Here is a 24,484-nt window from a genome sequence, read left to right as displayed (position 1 = left end):
GGTAGATGTATATCAAGGGCATAAACACTGTGTTGCTTGGAGGGGTAATCATGGGACACACACACAAAAAAAAATCTTTTTGCTTTCTAGCTCCTGCTGGGTTGCATGCCAAACAGGTAAGAGGGACTCATTTACACTTCACAGGAGACAGCTGCAGCTAACTTGGCACAGCCTCTAGGTTTTCCCAGAGAGGTTGTTTGGCTGCAAAGTACATTGGTTAGGGACTATCATTTGGCAAAAGGGGTGGGGTGGAAAGGGAAAAAAACCCTCACAAGAATAGGGAATTTTCCAATTTTCCCTCTAGCTAAAACAACTCCTGAGTAATTTCATTGTCTAACTAATTGACCAACTAGTGGATAATTCTCAGTACAATATTGTTGACTTATTGTTGACTGAAATAGTTTTGCTTTTTTTTTTTTTTTTTTTAAAAAAAAGTCTACCCTGAAATTTTCTGTGGGAACACATCCTTCACAAAATTCAAAACTTGGAAAGTGGTCTGGAAAGATGAAATCAGAGCAAACATCTGGTGGAAGGGAATGGGACAGCTTTTTAATGGAGACAAAAAGAAAAAAGTTTCCTGTTCAACTTGGAGTATTTCAGCTGCTACTACACTTCTACAGCATTAGAGCAAAGGAAAAGATACTACCCTGCACCAAACACTTCCTTCCTTATAATGGAGTTTTTCCTCCAACAGTAGACAAAGACTGATTGCAAACAAAATGCATACAGACAGTAGTAGCTTCCAGCTTTAAACCAAAGCTTAAAGGCAGCTTTCCAGTGAAAGCTGGGACTGTTTAGTTTGAGGAGGAGGAGGCTGAGGGGAGACCTCATCACTCTCTACAGCTGTTTGAAAGGACACTGTAGAGCGGTTGGGGCTGGTCTCTTGTCACAGGGAAATAAAGAGAGAACAAGAGGGAATGGCTTCAAGCTCCAACAGGGGAGATTTAGACTGAATATTAGGAAAGAATTTTTCACAGAAAGAGTGGTCGGGCATTGGAATAGGCTGTCCAGGGAGATGGCTCAGTCACCATCCCTGGATGTGTTTAAGAGCCGTTTAGATGTGGTGTTGGGGGATATGGTGTAGGGGAGAACTTTGTAGAGTAGGGTAAATGGTTGGACTCGATGATCCCAGGGGTCTCTTCCAACCTAGACAATTCTATGATTCAATGAAAGATGAGGTACAGGAAAAGTGGACAATGAAAGCGAGGCACGGCTTCCCTCATAACCTCCAGCTACTTCAGTGTCAGGGAGCTGTGTATTTGTAACCAAGTTAAATGCAGGAAGGTGCAGGAGGCACAGAAGAGAGATTAAAGTCATGCCGATATTGACCTGCTGCAGGAACCACCTCCAGCTTGCAGCTCTACTGCAGCTTCCTTCCCTGCGGTGCTTGGGATGCTACCGCAAGGGGCAGAAACAACATAGTATTTCTGTCATGGTAGAGCAGTGTCCGACTCTGTCCCCCTCAGAGCTCAGCAATGGAAATAAAGCTGTGACTGTTTCCCTTGTCTAATGTGTCTCTACAGACATGTGGCACTCCTGTGGGAGCTTCTTGTGCCGAGTCCGAGTGTGGTGGTTTAAACTGCCGAACAGACGAAGGAAAGAAGAAGTGCGGAGGACCCGGCTGCAACGGGCTGGTGACTGTAGCTCACAACGCCTGGCAGAAAGCCATGGATTTTGACAGAGACATCCTCAGTGCATTAGCAGAAGTTGAGCAACTCTCCAGAATGGTAATATGCCAAATCAATTGTTAGATATTAAAAAAAATTAAAAAATCTTTCAGTTGTAACACAAGTTTAGACACTAATTCACAAAGTATGTGCCTGGTTTGCTTCAAAGTACTTCTTTTCTGTTGTGTAACTTCACCATGCTTGTAAAGATCCTCAGAAAGGGAGCTTGCTGAAGTGAAGCTTCATGGAGAACTCTAAACATTAGCCTGTGTTGTTTAAACTAGCATTGGTGGTATGGATCATGGCCAGCTTTTAAAAGTGTTCTGTGAGTTTTATGAGAAAAAGCATTTCTCATTACTATTACCTCTGAGTCCAACTGAATTTTTGTTTTAAAACAACAAGCCTTAAAGCATAAGCAAGTATGCAATCAAGCTTTCCATTTTCCTCTCTTTAGGTTTCTGAGGCGAAACAGAGAGCTGATGAAGCAAAACAAAACGCACAAGCAGTTTTGCTCAAAACCAATGCTACAAAAGAACAAGTGGACAGAAGCAACGAAGATCTGAGAAATCTTATTAAGCAGATTAGAGACTTCCTAATGCGTAAAAACCTTACTTTTAAATTATATTTTAATGCTAGGTTTGTAAAAACTATCTTTAGCTGTGAATCATCCTCTAAGGGGTAATGCAATAGTTTGTGTCCCCCCCCGGCCTTCAGCCAGACTTAGCGTGTGTGATGAAATCTGAAAACAAGAGAAAACCAAGACAGCAGGGAAGTGAGAGCAGACTGTGACACGTTGTTGTGTTTGTTTCAGCTGAGGCTGTTGTCCTGCTGTAGCTTGCCAAGTGCGTTCATAAGTTCTGGCTAGAAAGATGAAGTACTATTAAAGGGAAGGAACATCAGAAACTGTGAGTTTATCTCCCTGTAAGAAAGCAGGTAAAGGTTAAATGAGGGCCTTGTTTGCTGGCAAGCGGCAGCATGGCCAGCCCATTCCTTCCCTGTTTGCACAAGGCCGAGTATACTGTTAGCACAAATACATTTATGTGCAGCTGTTGGCTTCGTGTCCTGTGGGCTCACATCTCCCCCCGCCCCCAGCCCCAGCGTGGTGTAGCTAATCACCAAGATCTTCAACTGGCTTCCAAGAGAGCTATGCCAACAGGGCCTACGCGCCCGCTGGGCCTCTCCTGGGAGGGAACTTTCACCCTAAGGAAGCAGTTTTAACACCTTGATTTTTCTGTAAGTCTAGGGGAGGAACTTTTCCCATGATTTTTCTTCTGAAGGGAGCAGCCGGACAAGAATTTGAGTACTGAGACTTGACGGGGGAAACTTTCACTTACATCTTTGTCATCTGTGTCCATCTACTAGAAGACAGTGCTGACCTGGATAGCATCGAGGCAGTGGCTAATGAAGTGCTGAACATGGAGATGCCAAGCACTCCCCAGCAGCTGCAAGCCCTGACAGAAGATATTCGTGAGCGTGTGGAAAGCCTTTCTGATGTTGAGGTCATTCTGCAGCAGAGTGCTGGAGACATTGCCAGAGCAGAAATGCTATTGGAGGAAGCTAAAAAAGCAAGGTACGCAACCTTCTTCTATTAGCCACTTCCAGTCACCACGAGCTTGAATGAGACTCTCATTTCATTGTATCAGAAAATGCAGAGTTTAACTTTCCCTGATGTAGAGTCTCATTCCTTCACTAAGGGGCAAAAATGGCCCTTTGTGGTGTACGACGACTACATTTTCCAGTTCCAAAGTAAAAGCATTTTTAGCGTTAACATAGTTTTGCTCCACAGCAAAGGTGCAACAGATGTTAAAGTCACTGCAGACATGGTGAAAGCAGCACTGGAAGAAGCTGAAAAAGCTCAAAATGCAGCTGAAAAAGCCATCAAACAAGCTGACGAAGATATTAAAGGAACTCAAGACCTGCTGACCTCAGTGAGTTCTATACAAGTATTTCTTAAGATATAGAAACAGCACCAAGTCTGACACCTGGAAACTGACGTAAGCCTGTCTGTGGAAGGCTCTTGGGTACTGCAAATCAAAGACTGCACTTAACATGAATCTAAACCATTCTTGCCTTTGCATAAGCTTTTGAGTTAGGGTGACAGACACGAGGGGAGCTTTTGCTCTTCAACAACAACAAAAAAAATAACTTTTCTCACCCCATACTCTGCACCACTGAAGTTACATGAGCAGCGTTGTAGCCCTCTAACACAGCAGGTGTGCCAGGACCCTGGGAAGTCATACCTGTCACCACACTGGTAGTGTCCTGGCACAGCCAGGCTATCAGTGTCATCCACCACTGCAGCATGAGACCAAAATAAACAAATGCTGGATTAGAGTGGTAATAGCTGTAGCCTTGTCAGATAATGTATTTTCAGACTTCATCTCATAGCCCTCACGAGACCATAGTGCTATCTATACCCAGGCAGCTTGGTCAGCTTAGAAGTTAGACAGCTTCACAAGCCCATCATTAAATGATTCAGGCAAATGTCTGAAGTTTTGCCTGTAGATTAGGCAACTCTTGCATGTGTAATACCACCAGGTCATTTTTAAATCATGTTCCTTAATGCTTTTGCAGCCCCCATGTGTACCCCATCTTCAAGCAGTGGGTTCTTTCATCGTGACTGCAATTGGCCATTTGTAACGAAACTAAAACACTGGGGTTTCTATCAGATCTATGGACATGAACTAATTAGTTGATCAGGGCTTATCTGGAAAGCTTACTATTATATTCAGTGTCTTTTGAAAATGTAACTGTTGTCCCTCTTTGTTAGATTGAATCTGAAAATGCAGCATCTGAAGAAACATTGAACAATGCTACCTTACGTCTGTTTGAGCTAGAGAAGAGTGTTGAAGATCTTAAACAAAAGGCTGCTACAAACTCAGAGAATGTGGACAATATAGAAGAAAAAGTTATTACTGCAAAACAAAATGCTGAAGAAGTCAAAAAGGTGAGAAGCTCAGGAAGGATTTTAAGGGAAAGCCAACAAAACTCTCATCCCAGGTTTGGCTAAAGGAACATTACTGAATACATGTGATCAATTTAATTTATTTGTCAAGTACCAGGGACCAAAAAAAAGGCACTTAATGCACTTAAAGATAGCTGCTTTTAACTTACTTTGGTACCAGATACAAAGTAGTATTGGGAAGTTTTTGGGTTTTAAAATAGCTGCAGCAGCTCTGTCATGCTGCCAACACTTTCATAGATTTGTTTCTGTCCCTCAGCTTTACTGTCTGCCGCAGGAGAACTGGTATTTTTTTTTTTTCCCTTCCATAGGGTATTTATGGTTCTATGACAATGACAGGTTGAGGACAAACAACTCAGAATTTGGCATACATAGAATGAAGCAACAAGAAAAATTGTTAGCTCAATATAAAACCAGAGTCATTTCTAAATATCAGAGATGGAAAATTTGCTCGATGACCATATGGCGTTGTTCCCAGTGTCTGCTATACACCTTCGTAATAGCAAAAGAATGCTCATTAACGAAACAATTGACAGATCTGCCAAAGGAAGTTTCATCGCTCTGATCTGTTGTCTATAGTTAGCCCGGCAGTCTCCAGAGAGCCATTTTCTGCCAGGAGAGATATATTATCCATCAAAACAATTCTTTCCAAGCACTAAGTAGTATTTCAGGTGGCTGTCAAGTAAACACAAGAGATTTCAAGTACTGCTACAGCTTGTTAACTTGCTTATTGGTTGAATTCAGTTAGGTCATAGGACTTCTTAATCTTAACCTTGGAGAGCAAAGCACAGCTGAGAAACCAACCTCATGACTTCTCCAGCACATTCACCTACACAAACTAGGCAGCTGTTCTCGTTACTGAAAGCTTAACAAGGGTATTCCTCCCCAAATGCAAGCATTCAACCAGAAGCAGGGCCATATGCAGCATTCCAGCTCTACGAGGGGCCGTGGCTTCAATTAGTTACAGAATCATGTAACTGAATCCCATCAACCCTTGCCAAGTGTTGGTACTAAAGCCATAGAACAGCCACAGATCTACAAAAGGGCAACCGGTGAGTCTTCACCCCATTTCTTAGAGTCCTGAGTATGAAGCAGGAAACACCCCAACACCCTTTCTGCTTTTCCTCGCTGAGCTAACAGCGTAGTCTCTACTTAGGGCCAGATTAGTAAAGCCAGAGGGAGGAAATGCAAACTCCCTGGATTGTCTTTTGAACGAGCTCCATCTTGTGCTTGAATCTGGAACAACAGGTCCTCAATACCGAGCTGAACGACAAGTACAGAACCGTGGAAGATCTCATTGCCAAGAAGACAGAAGAGTCAGCTGATGCGAGGAGGAGAGCCAGCATGTTGCAAGATGAAGCTAAAGCCGTGTTGGCTCAAGCAAACAGCAAACTCCAGCTGCTAAAAGGTAAGGCTGTTCTGAGGACGTAAATTGTCATCTTAGAGTATGCGAAGCAATGTGATGCCGTTAAACCAACTATTCATCAGCAGTAGGGAAAAAAAAAGTTAACTGTTTGTTACTGAGGTTTGATTTGCTTTCCTTATTCTTATGGACACAACATAGTCTTGAATCAAAGATTTCTATAAAAAAAGCTGAAACTTACAGTGAGACACAAACTTCTGATATGGCACCTATCACTGCTCCAAGAACCCCTCCAGGGAAAGAACATAGCTACCATGCTTAGGACAAGGACTAACCCCTTCAAGCAAGACCCACATCTGCAAACAATACTGCCCCCACCCCAGAAAGCTATTAGAACAAAAGGCAATCGGGATACGTCAGTTCTAGTTTACAGATTAATTTAACATTTCCCATTTCCAGTAACAGTTGATTGGAATAGGAGGGAGCAATCTGCCCGCAACTACCAGGGAGGGAGCTAAGTTTTCCTTTTGTTTTTGCCAGGCCAGGAACTCATTCTTCCCTGAGCTGTTCCTGCACAGTTACAAAACTTGCTGCATAGTCTTAACCATAACAAGCCAAAAACCTTTCACTGTTCTGTAAAAGCCACTATACAGCAGAGAATGACAATTACTTTCAACATGAATCAAAATATACTTTTGGATTTCCACTTAGGGAAAGTTACTTTCTTGTTGCTTTATATACCAGTGTTAAAGAAACAAAGAGTTGCCATTCCATCCCTTCCTTTTTTTTTTCTTTCCTATTCAGATTCTCTTCCGCAATAAAAATAAATTTGAGTAGTAGTTTATCCGTAATGATAATGATTTACATTTTACTGCATTAAAACACCCCTAATTAAGCTGTTTTTCCCCTTCCTTTGCTGACAGACTTGGAAAATACATACGAAAACAATCAAAAAGTTCTGGAAGATAAAGCCAAGCAGTTGGTGGAGCTGGAAGAAACGGTTCGCTCCCTCTTGCAGACAATCAGCCAGAAGGTTGCTGTGTATAGCACTTGCTTATGAATGGGAGCAGGAAATGCGTGTGTTCAGGATGAATTTTACAAGTATTACACTAGTTCTTTTTGACATTACACTAAGACCTGGTAAAGTGAACAGGTTTTATATTGACTTTCAAGTCACAGAACCAAAGACAAATAACTTTTTGATGTTGAAAATAAACAGTACTTTTGTATCACTGTATGTACCTAGTATGACTCATTAAGTTCCTTCCTATTCTCAGCAGCTGAAATAGTAAATCAATTAAACCTTTAGCAAGTCTTGGTTTTAAACTGGTTAGAGAGCTAATAAAATCTTGGCTCCAGCTACCTAATTCTTAATAAAGGCTCCAATTACTAAGAAATAGAGGATGGTCACTCAGAAAAAAATTACAAGTGAATGAAGGAATATCATCCTTGTATGATTAGCTAGCATTTACACAACAGTACTCAAAAAGGATTATTTACCCTCTGCATGATATCCATTTAGGCTTAACACTAGTTTCATGTCACTGATTATGAAACACTTGATATGTGAAGTGGAAACAGAGGTCAGCACTGAAGTGGGGAGCGTGGTTTACATTTCAAGCACTAAATTTAGGTGATAAACAAGCTTGGAGGGTCAAGACTCTGGAAAAGGAACTACAAAAGTTCACAGGGCACTTAATGTGAATCAGTTAAGGAGCTGTACACAGACGTTGCCCTCTGACAACAGCCTGCAGGAGTAACATCCAGTTCACAGTTACGTGGAACAGCGCACCTCCAATTGTATTGTACTGCACCAACTGATTTACAACATTTATCAGCTACACAAATTAGCAGCCAAAACTGCAACATGCATTTACAAATCCTGTCTGCAAACTCTGACCTGAAGAATACCTCTGCATATAGACTTTGATCAGCACCTTACCTAACCTTGACCGATGTCAGCAAAAGTTAGTCAGGACAACTAAGGCAGAATATATCACTACCTAAGCAAACTGAAGAACAGTATGTTTAAATACGTAATTACCCTTAAGCTCCATAGGTTACAAATGCTAGAGCAAAAAAATCCATCACAGGCATCGATTACCATACCAGCATCGAACACCTTTTCACTGCCCGTATACTCCACAGTTGTTAAAAATACAATCTGCAAGCTGAGCAACATTCAGACTTAACTGCTGTCAGACCACTGACAAGTGGCTCAGTAGCTCATCGTACTTTTTTTACAAACACTCCTTGTATGCTTAACTAGAACAGGAATGACAGCAAGAGAAATAACAATACAGTAACAATCTTAAGGCCTTGAATTTTATTTTCAAGTGTCTGGGACACTATAATCTCCAGTATAATTTTAGTAATATTCTTGATTAAAGTTTCCCTGACATTCCAAACTTCATTTAACATGAACAAAATGAGATACGAGAATTTGTAACTGATAAATCTCAAGGCTGAACTGCAGTAAGACTGCCACAAGTATTGCGGGAGGTGGGGGGAGCAGACACAAAACTGTTTCTGAAAGAGCAGGGCTTCTAAGAATAACTTGCAAAGCAGAAGATTAACACTTAGTAGCATTTACCTGCAACAGGTAGAAGTCATTCCGAAATGCCTAGCTCTATCAGAAGAATCAAATTTTTCTTCCCTCACTATTGTCTCACCTTTGCTTTCCCTTCAGCAACTTCCTACTAACACTTGAAAAAAGATCCACATTAATTCACTTACTCCAATTCACAGATATGCTGGGTCATCTCATAGCCTGCTGATAACTTCAATGAGCTGTCGTGGTTTAACTCTATCTACATTTAAAACAGGAGTTTAAAAAAAAACAAACCAAAATGAACAGTATCACTGGTGTTTGTTGATTAACTGGTATCTTAATAAAATGATAACATTAGCATATATTTCCATCCCTCAGTATGGATACTGAATCAATACTTAATAAGAAGCTCTAAAGAAAGGCAGGAGGATACAACCATCTTGTATATACACAAAACCACGTAGCTTTTGCACCATTCTCTGAATGCACATTTCTCATCTATCATGCCATTGGCATAATGAAAAAGCACAGGCACAATACCAGGTGGTGTTAAGGTCTTCTTCAAGGCAGAAGAGCCTAGCCAAAAAAAAAAAGAAAAAAAAGGCACCCTGAAAAAGAAAACTTAAAATGAGCTAATGGAATTGGGCACATTCCCTATACACCTTAGGGATATTCCAAAGATGCCATTTGTTGTGAGTTTCTTCACGTATTCAACAACCTAGACACTAAAAGGAGTAACAGGGCCAATCAGCAAACAAAACCCAAGAAGACCCTCCAGCCACATTAAATATTTATTAAGCTCTCTTATTACATAACGGACAGAAAGAGAGCACAAAATAGAAAACAGGAGAAGAAAGTACGTCTTAATTGTGTGGAGAGCTGACACTGCAGCCCTTGTGTGTGGAAGGTACAGAGTAACCCTCATGTCATAGAACTTAACAGCAAGTGCTGCTTCACTACTGAGTTTTAGCATTTCAAGTGTAAGAGTTGGACAATGGAAGCTTTAAAAAACTGAAAATATTAAGTAGCAGTAGGATTAATTTTTCTTCAGTCTTTGATTTATCCATCAGCACTTGATTTTTCCCCTGATGAGTTTTCAATATGAAAACATGATGTGTGGAGAATCACATACACACACAGAGTAATTTTCTCTTTAAAAAGTCAGTATCATTTTAATGGGTCTATACGAGCCCCTCTTCTCCCAATATCCTAACACTACTAGGTCAAAACAAATTGTGGTACTTGTATGTAAGAAGTAAGTTAAATACTAAAGTTAATCCTTTCAGGAGGAAACACATTTTTGTGCGGAAGTGACAGTGGCATTTTAAGTGCCAGCGGCATTTTAAGTGCCAGTATTCAACAGGTTTAGTCTATCACTACTTCCAGGTATGCTGGACACTTATATTCAGAGTTTTGACCAACACACCTGATAACCCCATGCAGCAGCGAAATGTTTGGTTTTGAAGAAGAAAATAGTTCTGTCAGGCTGTTTTTCTGCAGCATTCATCATGTAAATAAACAAGTAATTTTAAGTATTTAATTTACAGAGACTGGATAATTCCACTTGTTCCAAACTCTACTTGCTTAAATATTTGATGTTGAAAATGAAAACATTCATTTAATTCAGTCCCAAAATCCTCAGACTCAGCCTTCCATAAGGGCCCACAGTCCATTTTTAGAGATGTACTATACACGTACAAAGATCTGCTCTTTTATTTTAGAAGTTGATAGCTTTGCCAAAAGATGCTGCTAGGTTTGCTTCCCTGAAGGCTTCTGACACTGTCTGTGGAGAGCAAACACAAAAAGGTACAAGTCATTAGCATTTACATGTGATTATAGCACATCTGTGTAGCCCTGGTGTTCAACAGTCCAATTAGAAAAAAACTTACTGGATGGGCATGGCAAACTCTGGCTACATCTTCACATGATGCTCCATATTCCATAGCAAGAGCAGCTTCATTAACCATTTCACCAGCACCCTGTAATTTAATGGTATTTGTAATTAGCACAAACCTTTATGCAGTTGTCCAGGTTCTCCTGAATCAGCTTGTAAATAAGCATCTTTTGCTAAAAAAAGAAAAGTTGTATTATAACTAGCACTTCAGCTGTGTTCTAATATAAGCCATAAGTACTTAATCTATTTGGTGACTGTGCTCAAGCCTAGTGTAAATCTAAACATAATTCTTAATGACAGTATTTTTTCTGTCATTAACTGAGAGTTGTGCAAAATCTGGGCATTTTGCCACCAGAAGATACTGGTCAGATAATACCTACATTCTCATCAAACCTACAGTGTGCGGTATCACTGCTGAAACCTCCCCAAAACTTAAATGGCCTCCTGGAAAGTTAAATAGATAACTAGATAAAGAAAAGCGTGTTATTACATCTGCACCCTCATTTTTATTAATATGAGTTGTATTTATGCGTATTTACTCAGAGAACATTTCTTTGAGAAGTCAAAAATAGTGCAATGTCCTGTTACATTTTTAGCATTCAGATCCATAATCATAAGATTTTTCCCCAGCCCTTTCCCACTGCAGAAAATCAGTCTGTCTCACAGCAATAAACCTAAGTTGTGCTTCCTTTAAAGCATGTTGATTTTTAAATGACTGGCATTGTGAGAAAATAACTAGCATAACCTTTTATTATGTATTCCTATCAGAAATTATGAGAATCAGATTGAGAAACAAAAAGGCTGTCCACTAGTGTTGACAGTATATCCATTCATAGAAATAAAAATTCCTTTCCAGGAAAATGGAGTGTTTCTCTTAAAGAAAGCAGAATACAAAGATGCACGGAAGTGTTTCTGCATACATTTTTAAGAAAAAAATGATTATTTAAAGCCAAGATAAACAAAATGGAGAGAGATTAGGGTCTAACTTTGGACTGTGTGGGACAGCAAAAAATGATACTTTTCCAAAATAGAATTTTCTGCTTTCTAATCTTTGCAAAGGATTCTTAATCTAAGTTCCATAAGTTACCGCCCCAGATTTAGTGACTGCAGCATAAGATTATCAACTGTGCTGAAGTCTGAAGTTCGGAGGGGCGGGGAGGAAGAAGAATTCACCAATGAAAAAGCCATAGTCTGTTTGTTCAGCTCCCTCAACTTCCAGAACTTGAGTCAACAACTTCTCCTGTTCTCTCAAGTATTTGGGAATACTAATTAAAAAAAAAAACAACAAAAAACAACAAAAAACCCACCAAGCCCCCAAAAAACTACACAACCTAGTCAGAGAAACCAATTAACCTTAACAATTCTTGGGGAAAAAAAAAAAATAATTAAAAAATGCTGGGTCTAAGACCAAAGTAACAGAAAACAGAGAGGATGGTAGGCCTGCAGAAGAGAACAGTAAACACAAGTGACTACGGTAGACTCAAATCTTCCTTCTTTTTACAAGCATTTCTCCTAACCTGACATCTACTTTGCAACTGTGCAATGCTAAATAGAAGACCCTTACAAGGCCAAGACAGCAGCACAATTTACAATACTTACTGCGCCTAAAATGTGAGCGCCCAACATCCTGTCTGTCGATTTTTGACTAAGTATCTTCACCATGCCATCTGTGTCAGCATTTGTCTTTGCTCTACTGTTTGCAGCAAATGGAAATTTCCCAATTTTGTATTCTACACCCTACAAAACAGGTATGTGTTACTGAGTTAATGACCAACAAGAACAACGTAGCCACAGATACAATTTGGTAAGTACAAGACCAGAAGTAACACAAAAATAAAAGACACATAAGAACATACAGAGCAATGCATAAGAACAACCACCAAAGGTGTATAAGGGAGATATTAAAATAAGATTAATTAGAAATGAACAGTATTAACTTCATAGAATAGAATTCATTAAAGAGAACTGTGATCCTTGGAGGGAGCAGCATGCAGGAGGGAATCATTCAATTGTACACCCTAAGCAATAAACTCAGACCCAGAAATTCTCCTGGAAAAAGTAGCTAGATAAACTACTAGACAATGAAATCACACCCAGGGTGGAAAAATGGTTTTGTCTGAGAAGAAAACAAACAGTACCTCTTCTTTCAGCTGTTCTTCTGATTTGCCAACCCAGGCCACTTCAGGGTGAGTGTATATCACAGAGGGTACGCAGTTATAGTCAATGTGAACTGCTCCCCCAGCCATCCCTTCCACACAAAGAATGCCTTCATCCTCGGCTTTGTGGGCCAGCATAGGTCCAGCAACTACATCACCAATAGCATAGATGCTATCAGACCAATGAAACAGAATAAGACACTGTTTAAAAACATCCTAACACACCTAGACTACCTTATATAACAGTCAGTTTAACACATGCTACTGAAAACTCGAATCAAAACAGATTAAAATATTAAATTTCAAAAGAAACACAAAGTATAACAGAGTAGTTTCCACAGAACGACCACACTTCAAGAAGTACTAGTGACATTAAATACACACAGTAATTTTTAAATTACAAAACTTCAAAGGCTGACTAAAAATCTTTAGTTCCTGAAATAAACAGAAATTTTGAGTTTTCCTTTCAGAAAAGAAAGCTATATTCTACACTAAAAAAAAAAAAAAAAAGAGTGCTTTAGTAGGTTAAACTTTTAAAAATAAGAGTTCGTTCAGCTTAAAAAAAAAGTAAAAAATATTATTTAGTATTACTTACTTTGGAATTTTGGTTTGGAATCTGTTATTGACTGGGATTCTCCCCCTCTTATCAAGTTCAATTCCGATATCTTCGAGACCTAGATTTTTTGTAAAAGGACGTCTACCGATGCAAACTAGGAGCACATCACAAGTTATTACTTCTGCCTTGCCACCAGCAGCAGCTTCAACACTATAGAAAAATAAGTAGTAAAAACACTAAGCTGTAAACTTTCAGTGTTGTATTTCTCTGACTAGTAACCAGCATGATCCAGATGGTGACCTACTGGCTGATCTGGCATCCAAAACACTTGCACTCAGCCTGCCTCAGGCTCCTTCCTTACAACAGTTGAGGAGTAGAAGAGGGAGGAAGGGACAAAAATCTCTTACTACATTTGTTAACAACTCTTAGACAGAGAAATTCAGGATATATATCCACTAGCAAGTGGCATGACCTGACAGGATCAAATCTGTACAGCAAATAACTGGTGCTCAGTACTCGACATCCAAACTATATATATTTTGGGGTGGAGTAGGGCCATATATTCTGAGCAAGCTTTCTTCTGGCTCAAGAACCAAACACCTGTTAGGAGCTGCCCTACATCAGGTGCATCTCTCAAGTGCATCTTTGTGCTTAATTACCCCCAGAACAAGTTGAGTTCACATGCTCTGGAAGTGCAAGAACCAAAGCATGGTAAGTGAGGATAAATAGGAAATGTGTTTCAAAAGCATACTCCTGAAATAAAATGAAACTTTAAATATAGAAACAAACTACATGAGAGATCCAATCAGCATCAGTGTGGTATGTAAAGAAGCCCAAATCTAGGACCTTTACAACGGTGGAGGATACACTATCGTGAGATATGGCGATACAGCAAATACAAGTCACCATATTAAGATTCTAGTGGAAAAGCCCCCAACATTTAAGCTTACTTTTGTCAAGTAATATTAATTTTTTAAAATCTCAAACTACAGTTTACATAACCAGACTGCACACAGAATACACTAACAAGAACAGAAGTAGTGTATACATATGGAGTTTTACAAAGCAAATTTGCTTTATATGTTTCTATATTAGCTCTTCATCTATAAGTATTCAAAGGGCTTGAGTGTGGCCATTAAAAAACACTCTGGGGTAGTTTCATTTACTTCTACTTGAAAGCAGTCAAATCTCTGCCACACTTATCTGGAGACAAGGGGAGGTATGGACAAAATAACCCCTCCAATAAGCAGCCAAGAATTAATGGTGTGAAAATGACCATATGAACAATCATGATATTTATGTTAATTATACCAGAAGCAAAGATCTTCCATGAAAAAAAATAATTTAGAGTTCTGCTTTTATAACTCATCTCATTACTCAACACCACTGGTTTTATACTAGGCACACCTTCAACTCAAGTCAATGCAACTTCTCCTGTATAAGCAACCTAGGACTCAAACTCAACAGGATAAAAATTAAATTTCACTGAAGAATTGTTTCATCCTAAATCCATTTTTTCCTATTCAAAGAATAATATCAGACTATATTTTTAAATAGGTTTGAAGGATTGGGTGGAAGACTATACATGGCATTCCTTTAGTTTTATGTTAAACACTTACGCTACATCAATTTTTCCATCTGGTTTCTTGGTAGCACCAGTAACTTTGGTGTTCAGTTTAAACTTAAGTCCCTGTTTCTGAAGAATACGTTGGAAGTTTTTAGAGATCTCCATGTCAATTCCCATTCCACCAACATGGCCCATGAACTCAACAGCTGTCACATCTGCACCGAGGCGCTGCCAAACTGAACCCTGCAGTCCACAACAACACGCATAAGTTTTTGAAAGGAAAACTTCAGATGTCTTTACAGTAATACTTATCACTTCAACTGTAAACTTTTCAAAAGCAGGACAACAGGTAAGACCAAAATGATGAGCTTTTACAAACATTACAGTGTAGGATAAAACATGCTCACTACTTGTCCCAGCCTTTCCACAAAAAAATGTATTTATCACGGCTCGTTTGCATACCCCAAACTACAGTGATTGAATTCACAGAATTAATCTTTTAAAGAAATAACTAACAAAATAATTAAGTATAAATTAAGTATACTTTAGGCTATAGATACAGAAAAATTCAAAATCAAAGAATGTGAGTGTAGCTCAAAAAATCCAGAGGAAGTTGTCTGTGGTGTTTTAATACGATTAGAAATTAAATCAAAACAATGCCACATTATGGAAATTTTATGCAATAAAATGGAACCACTGCTGCTTCTGTATGTATTTATAACCATAACCACTATCATCAGCTTCACTAACAAAACCCACATACACGCTATGTACCTCAAGTTACCCACATCCATCCCACGCAGTATTTCACTTTGCTTAGTCTTTCCCTGCTTAATGGTCAGCAGGCTAAGCAGATGTGCAAATTTGCAAGCACTTGCAAGACCAGCAAATATACATTCTTCTTGAACCATGTAGTTATGAGGCAAAAGGACTCAGACCAAAATGAACTACAGCGCCTCCACTCCTTTGGTTGCTAGACAGAATGCGTGCAATCAAATCACGTGAAAATGTATTTAAGTGCTACACACAAGAGTTTTTCCTGGCTTAAAATTAACCTCCCTGAAAAAAGCAAGTTCTATTGTCTATATACAGAGCAGGTACAAACCTCAGCAAAAGTTAACCCCCGCCCCAAAACCCCTGTATGTCAGGCCCTGTATGTTCCTCTCTCATCTCTCTGCTTAGCTAACAAGCTGCAGGAGTACTGATCCTCCAAACACTTATACCATACTGGTAGAAATGGGAGCTAACAGGCTATAAAGTCTTAACAGTTTCATTACAACTCACTCAACCAAACATCTGTTAAATCACAGCAAGACAATGATAACACCCTGTTCCTTTACAAATTGAAGACCAAATGGTTTAAATATCCTCTCACCAGTTCCACACCAATGACTCCTGCACCAATGACAACCATCTTTTCGGGAACTTTTTTCAGTGACAGCGCACCAGTGGATGACACAATGTTATCTTCATCAATCTAATGACAAAGAAATCCACAAAGGGAGGTTTACACTCTCTTTTTTACATTATATATAAAACACATAGACGTTGAAGTGCAATTAGATGCAAAAACTTACTACACATTAAATTATGTGGATATTATATTTGAAAAACAGTACCATTAAGATTTCAAATACTTACAGTAATTCCAGGGAAGGGAGCAACTTCTGAGCCTGTGGCTATAAGTATGTTCTTTGTATTGATAACTTGTGTGCTGCCATCTTCTTTGGTTGCAGTGACTTGGTTTTTGCCAGTTATTTTTCCAAACCCAGATACGTGTACAACCTTTAGTAATCAGAACACAGTAACTTCAGATTCAAATTACTTACATAAGCTACACTACATTTAATCTGAATCTCAGTAATGCTTTAGAGAAGCTGCTAACATGTACCTTTGCATCACCATCCACAAAGTAATTGTATACTATTCTTTTAAGTAGATTAAGAATGAAGGAACTGTTCATTTAAAAAATTTTTAGAAGAGAAGCATTCAAATTATACCCTTGTTGAGTCAGTCACTCAAATTAATTCATGTGGCAAGAACAGGAAAATCAGATCAGAAAAAGTCATGGCTATACCTCAGTATATAATCCAAACTAACCTTGTTTTGTTTAAATAAATGAGCAATTCCACCTGTTAAGGCCTTCACTGCACCACTCTTCTGTTCCATCATCTTCTCTAGATTCAAACGGATTCCTGTAACTAAGGTTAAAAAAACCCTTCTATCAAGCATTGCAGTGTTTTTACTTAAAGGAGCTAACCTAAACACAATTAAGAGCTCTGACACAGTACGTGTTGAATGGCCCTACCAAACAGTAAAAGTTACACTCAACAACTGCTATGTTAAAAAGCAATATTACACTTTTCAAATATAACTTATTATCGCATGATTCGAGGCTCCAGGAGCAGACACATGTCCCTAAACCTCCAGCTAACAGATAAAGGATATTATTTACAGGTCTAAAAATATTTATAACCAGAAATATACAGTAGTCAGTTTTGAATGATTAAATTTGCTTGTTGATGGAAACCATTTATGTTAACAGGCACTGACAAACTGCTCTTCGCACTCACTTTCGATTCCTCTATTAGCGAAATCTTTTCCATGGGCCAAGTGATACAGATGCGAGTTGTTCAGCAAGGCCTACAATACACACAGAGAAATGTAAACTGGGACATGCATTCATGATTTAATTAATTATTTATATTATCAGGAAAAAAGTAATCTGATGTTATTTGCAAAACATTATCACTTTTAAGAAAAAGTCTGGCATGTAGGTATTTAAAAAGGTGTATTTCAAACACAGAAATTGTACACAGGAGTTCTTACTGAAGTGTTTTATAAAGTTCCATACTTAACATAAAAATAGAAAATAGTTAAATTCACACGTATCATTTTGCTTGTTTTACCAGTGAAACCAGGAATGTCTCCATGAGGATTAAAAAAAAAAAATATTAGAACAGACTTTAATAGAGGAAAGAAAGATGATTCTGACTGACTCACAGGAAAAGTTCCTTTTTACCTTGGACAAGAGATTACTTGTCAACAAAAGGAGGATACAGAAAAACTGGATGAGGAAAACCTATACTGAAATCCCTGTCAAAGTTTTAGCCCATGTAGATGTACGCAAGTTAAAATTTGTAGCTGAGGAGTTGTACTACAGTTACCACAACAGCTACCTGAGCTGAAGCTAGATGGCTTAGAGCGAGCTTAGGTCACTGGACATTCAGAATTCAAAATTAAAGTCAGAATAGTTTTTATAACAATGTTTATAAATCAGCAGCTTGAAATGCAGAACTTCTAGAACTGTATTTCTATTAGAAATAGCAATCTAGTTAGGAAGGGATCTTGGTAAGAAAAATTATGTCTTTCACTATAGCCATCCCAAACATGAAATTATCAGTATCTCTTCAAGAACAAGAGAGCAAGACTGTGCAGACTGAAAGCAGGCACAGTAAAACATTCAAAGCACATTTTGAAATACCTGCTTTATTTACACAAGCTTGAATTAAACTAATACTATCAGAATAAGCTAATTCCATTTTTAGTAATAAGTTTCTCAACTCTCACTCTTTAAAATTGATTTGCCCATTTCATATAACTGTCTCAACCCTGAATCTGTAACATCCAACATCACTGAAGAGAGCCACTACTTCAGCAATTAAAAAAGAAAAAGATTTCTATGCCCAATGTATTATCTTTGGTGCCTTTTCAGAAAGGAATTTCCAAATAGTTTGTTATAGCCTCAGTGTACGCAGCCTACATATCCTCTTCTTAAGAAATTTATTGCCATTCAAAAAAAATTCTGGCTAGTATCTGAGTGTAGCCATGGGTTCAGAAGTATTTTCTTAAGAACTTAAACGGATAAAAAAAAAAAAAAAAAAAAAAGACTTAAGAAGAAAAGTTAGTTAAATAGATCCTAGCAAAGTTCCAAACTTTTAAAGTAACACCGCATTGATCTACACCTCATTTTTAGTTTTTCCTCAGTATATTAAGATATTCTGAACTTCAATAAAACTATTAGTAAAATGTTTAGGAGAATTAATATATAATTTTAAAAACTGTGTATTTGTACTGTATTTTCTCCTACCATACTAATGGAACCTCTCTGAGCAAACAGATTAGAAATAACGATATAGTTTGGAGGGATCTTGGTAAGAAAACTATGTCTGTTTCCATAGCTGTTACAAACCTGGCCTTACCAGTGTCTTCCTTCACCTGCTGGATGCTAATGAGGCAGACTCGTTAGCATCCAGCTAGACAGACTTGATTGGACTAAGGCTATCTAACAATAGCACTGTTCTTGTAAGGCCCTAGTTCTGAAATTATTTAAAACTGGACAGATAATGTCAAATATTAGGTTCTTCTGAATTCCTGCTTACTTCTCCTTTCTTTTGGGGCTGCTGAGCCCCAAACTATGCTCTTTCTACAGTCAATGGAGAGAGACAGCTCTCTTCAGAGCATGGTGCATCCAACCAAAACCAGAGTTCACCATTTTTCAGGGGTACCTCTCTCCCTTTAATTTAGATTCACTTTCTTTACCCCTAGTTACACAGTTCAGCATTCCGTTAACATAAGAACATCATCGTGGACAAAATTACAGATTTATTTTGAACAAGCCAGTATGAGGATCAAGAACTTCACATGGTAGACTACAAGAGATACAGTCATCTGAAACAGTTAACATCGTAGTCAGTTACTGGTTACAACACAGCCTCAACAGCTCAGAGTGAGAAGATGTATCGGTATGCATCTTTGGTTTCAGTTCTCTTCCACTCTTCGATTTTGGAAAGTCCACAAAACAGACTTTGGAAACAAAACACTTGTATTGAGCTAGTAAAATTGGAACCCCTTGTGTTATTTATTTGGATCTTCAGCTTATTTGGATTGCAATTTCAGTTTTTAGAATCATAGAATGATTTAGGTTGGAAAGGACCTTGAAGATCATCGAGTTCCAACCCCCCTGCCATACACAGGGACACCTCCCACTAGACCAGGTTGCCCAAGGCCACATCCAGCCTGGGCAACGTCCAGCCTTTTAAAGAAAGTAAGTCAATCTTGGACAAAGACTTAATGAAGAGTTTAAGTGATTCACATAATATCTGTTATTTTTAATGAAGTTATGACAAACTACGTACGCTTACCTTGGATGGAATACATCCAACATTCAAACAGGTTCCACCTAAGGTTTCATTTTTTTCTACACAGACAGTCTGAGGAAGAAGTGGGGAAAAAAGAACTTTTTAGCAAAACTAGGTCACGATTTCCTTACAGGGTATCTGACAAGTTAGAATTGATGACAAAGACCAGACATTTACCTAATAAATCTTTCTCTACAAGTGTCTCATTAATTTAATTCCTAGATTTATTTTGTGACTCCGATTTCCCCTCCCTCATTTTTTTTCCTAACTTAAAACCACAAAATGGCACTTTGAAACAAAATTCTCTACCAGAAGAGAGCCACATTCCCCAGTGCACCATTTATACTTTCATACAAGTTTAAGTGCTGTTGTTCTACTTCAAAAATCCACTGTCGCCTTAATTAAATACAACACTCAGTTCTGTGAAAGATGTTCCCCTTACAATCAAAAAAAAACCTGCAAAAAGAAAAAAAAATCATACAAAAGATTCCTAAAAACAGGTAACTGCAAGCAAACAGACAAATGAAGCAATACATGTTAAAATCACATGAAGAAATAATTTCTTTAAAGAAAACAAAACAAAAGCCCCAAACCACAAACATTTCCCTCTCTAAACACACTATACTGTAAGACCCTTTGCTATAAATTTGTGCCAAAAATCTATAAAGCAAGAATAAAAATCAAATAAAGCAAAGCCAAACAAAAATAAGGTCAATACCAACATGGATGGAAAATATTTCATGTCCTTTTCATTAACTTGCCAACATCAAAGTATGCAAAGGAAAAAAAAAAAGCAACTGACAAAATGTCAAGTAAACAGATCACTTGGGGGGTAAGAGACTATCATAAACCTTTTTTATGGAAACATAAGAATTGCTATCTCCTTCTCTGCAAGGTGCACACATTTACAAAATAACAGTTCCTTGGTTTATACTATAAGAGCTCCAGCCTGCTGAGAAGTGACTACCCAGGTGAAAGCCTTTCATCGTTTCTTTAAATTGCTGCTTTTGTGCTTAAGTAGAGGTGATGGTAACACGAAGAGCAGGATTCACTGTAATAAATCACAGAAACACACTGAGACATGCTGACCCCCTTTCTACCCTTTCTCCTGTCTTAAGCACATGAATGCATGAAAAACAATCCAAGGGCTTTGAAAGCTGCGCTATGGATAAAACAGCACCAGAATGCTCCTACCTTTACCTGATAAGGAGGTTCTGCCTCATACAGTTTACATCAGCTTCACCAACAAGGCCAAGCAAAGCTGCTGAAAAGCCAATGCCCACAGAACATTGTTGGCAATAACGTGGGATGCTGTGGTGGTGACACAAGGACTTAACGGCTTCTGCTAGCACATGTAGCACTGATGTTGAGGTTACTGTTGAGTAGTTCAGCAGAGCATGCTCAGGTTCTTCCTGAACTACAGAATCTATCTTTTTGCCCCTCTCACAAAAACATCTCCTTACATCCCTCAGGGACATCATAAACATTCTTCACATTTATTCAGTATTACAGGTGACACATGCCAAGCATGTCTAAATATTTTACTCACTCCAACTAGCTGTAAAGCAGTATAACCAAATTATTTTTTGCCATGATGAAAAACAGAATCCAGGGCACTTCAAACCTCCCTGTATATGGGTATCCTATTGTTAATCACAGATATGAAGGACCTGAGGACGGCGTGGCTCCAAGAAAAGCAGGCATATAGCCACAAAAAATAGCTTTAGAATAAACAAACATGAACTCACATGGCAGAAGGCCTCAATCTCAATTAAAACCTGTAGCACCGAGCACATTTTTCTCAGGTACTAATAGCTCAGTAACAACATATAGCTAAAAGCAAGAGTATTTATTAAGACAAAAAAAATAATTCACAAGCATGGATAAAGACAACTCGATTATCTGCACTAGGTCACAGGCAGATGTAAAACTTCTTAATGGAATCTCAAATATTTATATTTTGGTACAGTTAACACATTAGATGGCTGAAAGATAACAGAAGAGACATCACTGAAACCCAGCTTTGGGAGTAACGAGCAATGAGGGACAACACTCAGAATTACAGAAAAGTTTAAGTTGACGGGACCTCTTCTGGAGGCCATCTAGTCAAGTCTCCTGCTCCAAACACAGTCAACATCAAAGATGTATCAGGTGGTTCAGGGCCTTGTACAGCCAAGTTCCGAAAATATCCAAGGATGAAGACTACACGCTATCTGGTCCCCCGTTTCAGTGTGTCACTGGAACTCCATTCATCAACAAGAGTTTGTCCTTACCAGGCAGTCTAACCAACTTATTTTTGCCATGAAGTCTAGATGTCATAGTTCCGAAGCATGGGAGGCACCAGCCAGCAGGAACACGCTCAAGACTGCTAGAACCACCTTCTCAGATTTCAAAATAATTAAGACAAGAATAATGCAGTGCCAAGAGAATAAGTTGGTTTCATATTAAGGAGCAAAAGTTGCCTCTTTCAAAAGGGATTCGAAGACAACAGACAGAACAACAGAGATTAACATAAATAAATGTAAATTTGATACTTTAGTATTTCTACAGACATATTTTCGCTTCTAAAATTCTCACATGGCAATGGAATTCCTCTACTCACATTCAAAAACCACATCAGTTAAATACTGGTTTTTCCTCTTTTGAGGTCCTCAGTCTGATCTTCAGGATATTTTTTCAGTGGCCTTTCTGTCACTGTCTCAATTTATTTTTTTCCCTTTTCTTTGTTGGGAGAAAAATTCCTTCCTAACATTCTTTTCCCACCTTCTCTTCCACAAGGGTATAAGCACACCTCAATTATCACTTCCAATCAAAAGCAAGCTTTCCTGAACAGCTCTGTCAGTAGCCTAGCAGGGCTACAGACAGTCCTACCATCACATGTCCATTTCACCTTCTGTATAATCTGGGTAAGCAAGGTAAAGAAAGATTACCAACGTGTCAACAGCATCTAGTGCCCCAAGATGTGACATAAGAATTTCAGTTTTTCAGTATCGCACAGACATCTTCCAAGTTCATCTGGATGAATATTCTATTTGAGTGAGGTCTCATCTTACCTTAAATCCAAGCTGAGCTGCTTTGATAGCAGCAACATACCCTCCAGGACCAGAGCCAATAACTGTGACATCAGCATCAACTGAAACAGAGAACATTTGAGTTATTTTTGTTTAGCAGCTAATATTTTACTGCAGGAATACCAGTTTATATTTTTTTAAATAATTCATGTTTGAAAATGTGGGGTTTTTTTAAAAAAACAAGATGTCTATTAAAAATGATGCAACTCAATAGACTAAGTTTAGATAAGTAAACTACACCTGTGAGAGTAACCTTCTGGATAAAAGGAAAGGTTGCGTGGAACTATTCACTCTGCAATAAAAAGAAAAAGTCTTAAATCCTACAGGGGAAAATAATGTAAAAAGAAATGAAGCAACTAAATTCTGTCTGACCCATCCATCTTGCTATAAATCCTTTAAGAACTTAACTCAATATGTTTGGATAGTTTACTAAACATTCTTCCAACGCAGCTTCTATTCATGTTTACTGCAAAAGATAAATGCTTACTGAATGCTGTAAAATCAGTAGTTTATAAAGGAGAAAATATGGCTGAAACAGATATCTATGCAATCTTTATCGATTATGAATGCAGCAGAAGCTGTGAACTTTGTACCTAAGCCATGTATCATAAACACAATCTCGTATGGAATATTAATTACCATCACTGTTCTTATAAAGTTCAACTTCTATTTATAGCTTTAGCTTGATATCAAACAGGGTAAATAAGTCACTATTTTTCATCTAAATCTCCATGCTGACATGGATTCCCCCATCACCCGGAAAACCGATTTCCGAGTTTGAAGCACTGCTTTGGTTTGTGAGGTTTTTTGGGGTTTGTTTTTTTTTTTTTTGTCTAAAGAAATTCTTCACAATTAATTACCTTGATCGGCATAGGTCCTTTGTGACACTGCAGAAATTCCCTGGAGACCATGATGAATTCGATCAAAATGGCTTCTCTAGAAAGGGAAGAAAATAAAAAAAAACGCTTAATTTTAAAAGCTCAAGTCTACCCTTGAAGAAAAATAAGCATTCAACCACATACAGACAAACACACAGTTACAATCGCCAGTTAATCAAACCAGGAACATGGCTGAAGCAGAAATGGATGGCGCTGACTGGAACAGGAGGTAGAAGTCGCTCTGCCGTTCACCTGCTCTGCAATCTCAGCCGATCATTACACCTCTTTTCACGTCAGCCTCGCCTAAGGCTGCCTCTAACTACACAAACTTTCAACCCTTCACACGGGGCTCTCAAACCACTTAATGACATAAATGAAGACACCCACAAGAGTTTACAAAGAAACTTATTGTTCCATAACCATCCCCTTCAGCCACCTCCTGTGAACAAGCAACATCCCAGAGGTGGTTCTGGAAGGCAAGACTTTTTAATTGTAATGGGACAGCACAGCACAGTCCCTACATGTCTCAGGGGCCGATCATGCTGTACCTGGAGCGGAGGATCCTCCTGAAAGCATTTCTGAAGCCCTCATCGCTGCCCAAAGGCGGGAAGCGACCCTCTGACAGCTAGCGGCTTCCGCAGCCACACAGGTGCCCGCCCCCGCTCCCCGCTCCGCCCG

At 38.7% G+C, this 24,484-nt stretch overlaps 2 protein-coding genes across 2 annotated transcripts in view; one reads left to right on the top strand and one right to left on the bottom strand.

Moving 5' to 3' along the window:
* Positions 1 to 7,355, top strand: part of LAMB1 (laminin, beta 1) — a 44,539-nt gene extending 37,184 nt beyond the window's left edge. Inside the window, 7 exon segments of the mRNA XM_009890858.1 lie at positions 1,524 to 1,727; positions 2,122 to 2,266; positions 3,030 to 3,237; positions 3,454 to 3,595; positions 4,438 to 4,614; positions 5,878 to 6,037; positions 6,916 to 7,355. Of these exon segments, the coding sequence (XP_009889160.1) occupies positions 1,524 to 1,727; positions 2,122 to 2,266; positions 3,030 to 3,237; positions 3,454 to 3,595; positions 4,438 to 4,614; positions 5,878 to 6,037; positions 6,916 to 7,052 (1,173 nt within the window). The 3' untranslated portion in view covers positions 7,053 to 7,355.
* A 2,358-nt stretch (positions 7,356 to 9,713) lies between these two features.
* The window catches only part of DLD (dihydrolipoamide dehydrogenase), a 44,608-nt gene continuing 29,837 nt past the window's right edge, over positions 9,714 to 24,484 (bottom strand). Inside the window, exons 2-14 of the mRNA XM_009890864.1 lie at positions 23,789 to 23,864; positions 22,911 to 22,990; positions 19,861 to 19,929; positions 17,290 to 17,359; positions 16,817 to 16,917; positions 16,358 to 16,501; positions 16,092 to 16,193; positions 14,769 to 14,959; positions 13,189 to 13,359; positions 12,576 to 12,765; positions 12,037 to 12,174; positions 10,433 to 10,522; positions 9,714 to 10,326 (exon numbers count right to left, since the gene is read on the bottom strand). Coding sequence (XP_009889166.1) covers positions 10,261 to 10,326; positions 10,433 to 10,522; positions 12,037 to 12,174; positions 12,576 to 12,765; positions 13,189 to 13,359; positions 14,769 to 14,959; positions 16,092 to 16,193; positions 16,358 to 16,501; positions 16,817 to 16,917; positions 17,290 to 17,359; positions 19,861 to 19,929; positions 22,911 to 22,990; positions 23,789 to 23,864 — 1,488 coding nt within the window. The 3' untranslated portion in view covers positions 9,714 to 10,260. The remainder of the gene's footprint in view (positions 10,327 to 10,432; positions 10,523 to 12,036; positions 12,175 to 12,575; positions 12,766 to 13,188; positions 13,360 to 14,768; positions 14,960 to 16,091; positions 16,194 to 16,357; positions 16,502 to 16,816; positions 16,918 to 17,289; positions 17,360 to 19,860; positions 19,930 to 22,910; positions 22,991 to 23,788; positions 23,865 to 24,484) is intronic.

The sequence above is a fragment of the Charadrius vociferus genome, unplaced genomic scaffold (assembly GCF_000708025.1).
Source record: "Charadrius vociferus isolate BGI_N301 unplaced genomic scaffold, ASM70802v2 scaffold958, whole genome shotgun sequence".
NCBI lineage: Eukaryota > Metazoa > Chordata > Aves > Charadriiformes > Charadriidae > Charadrius > Charadrius vociferus.
Note: the sequence above shows the minus strand (reverse complement) of the source record. Positions and strands in the feature narration are given on the sequence as shown.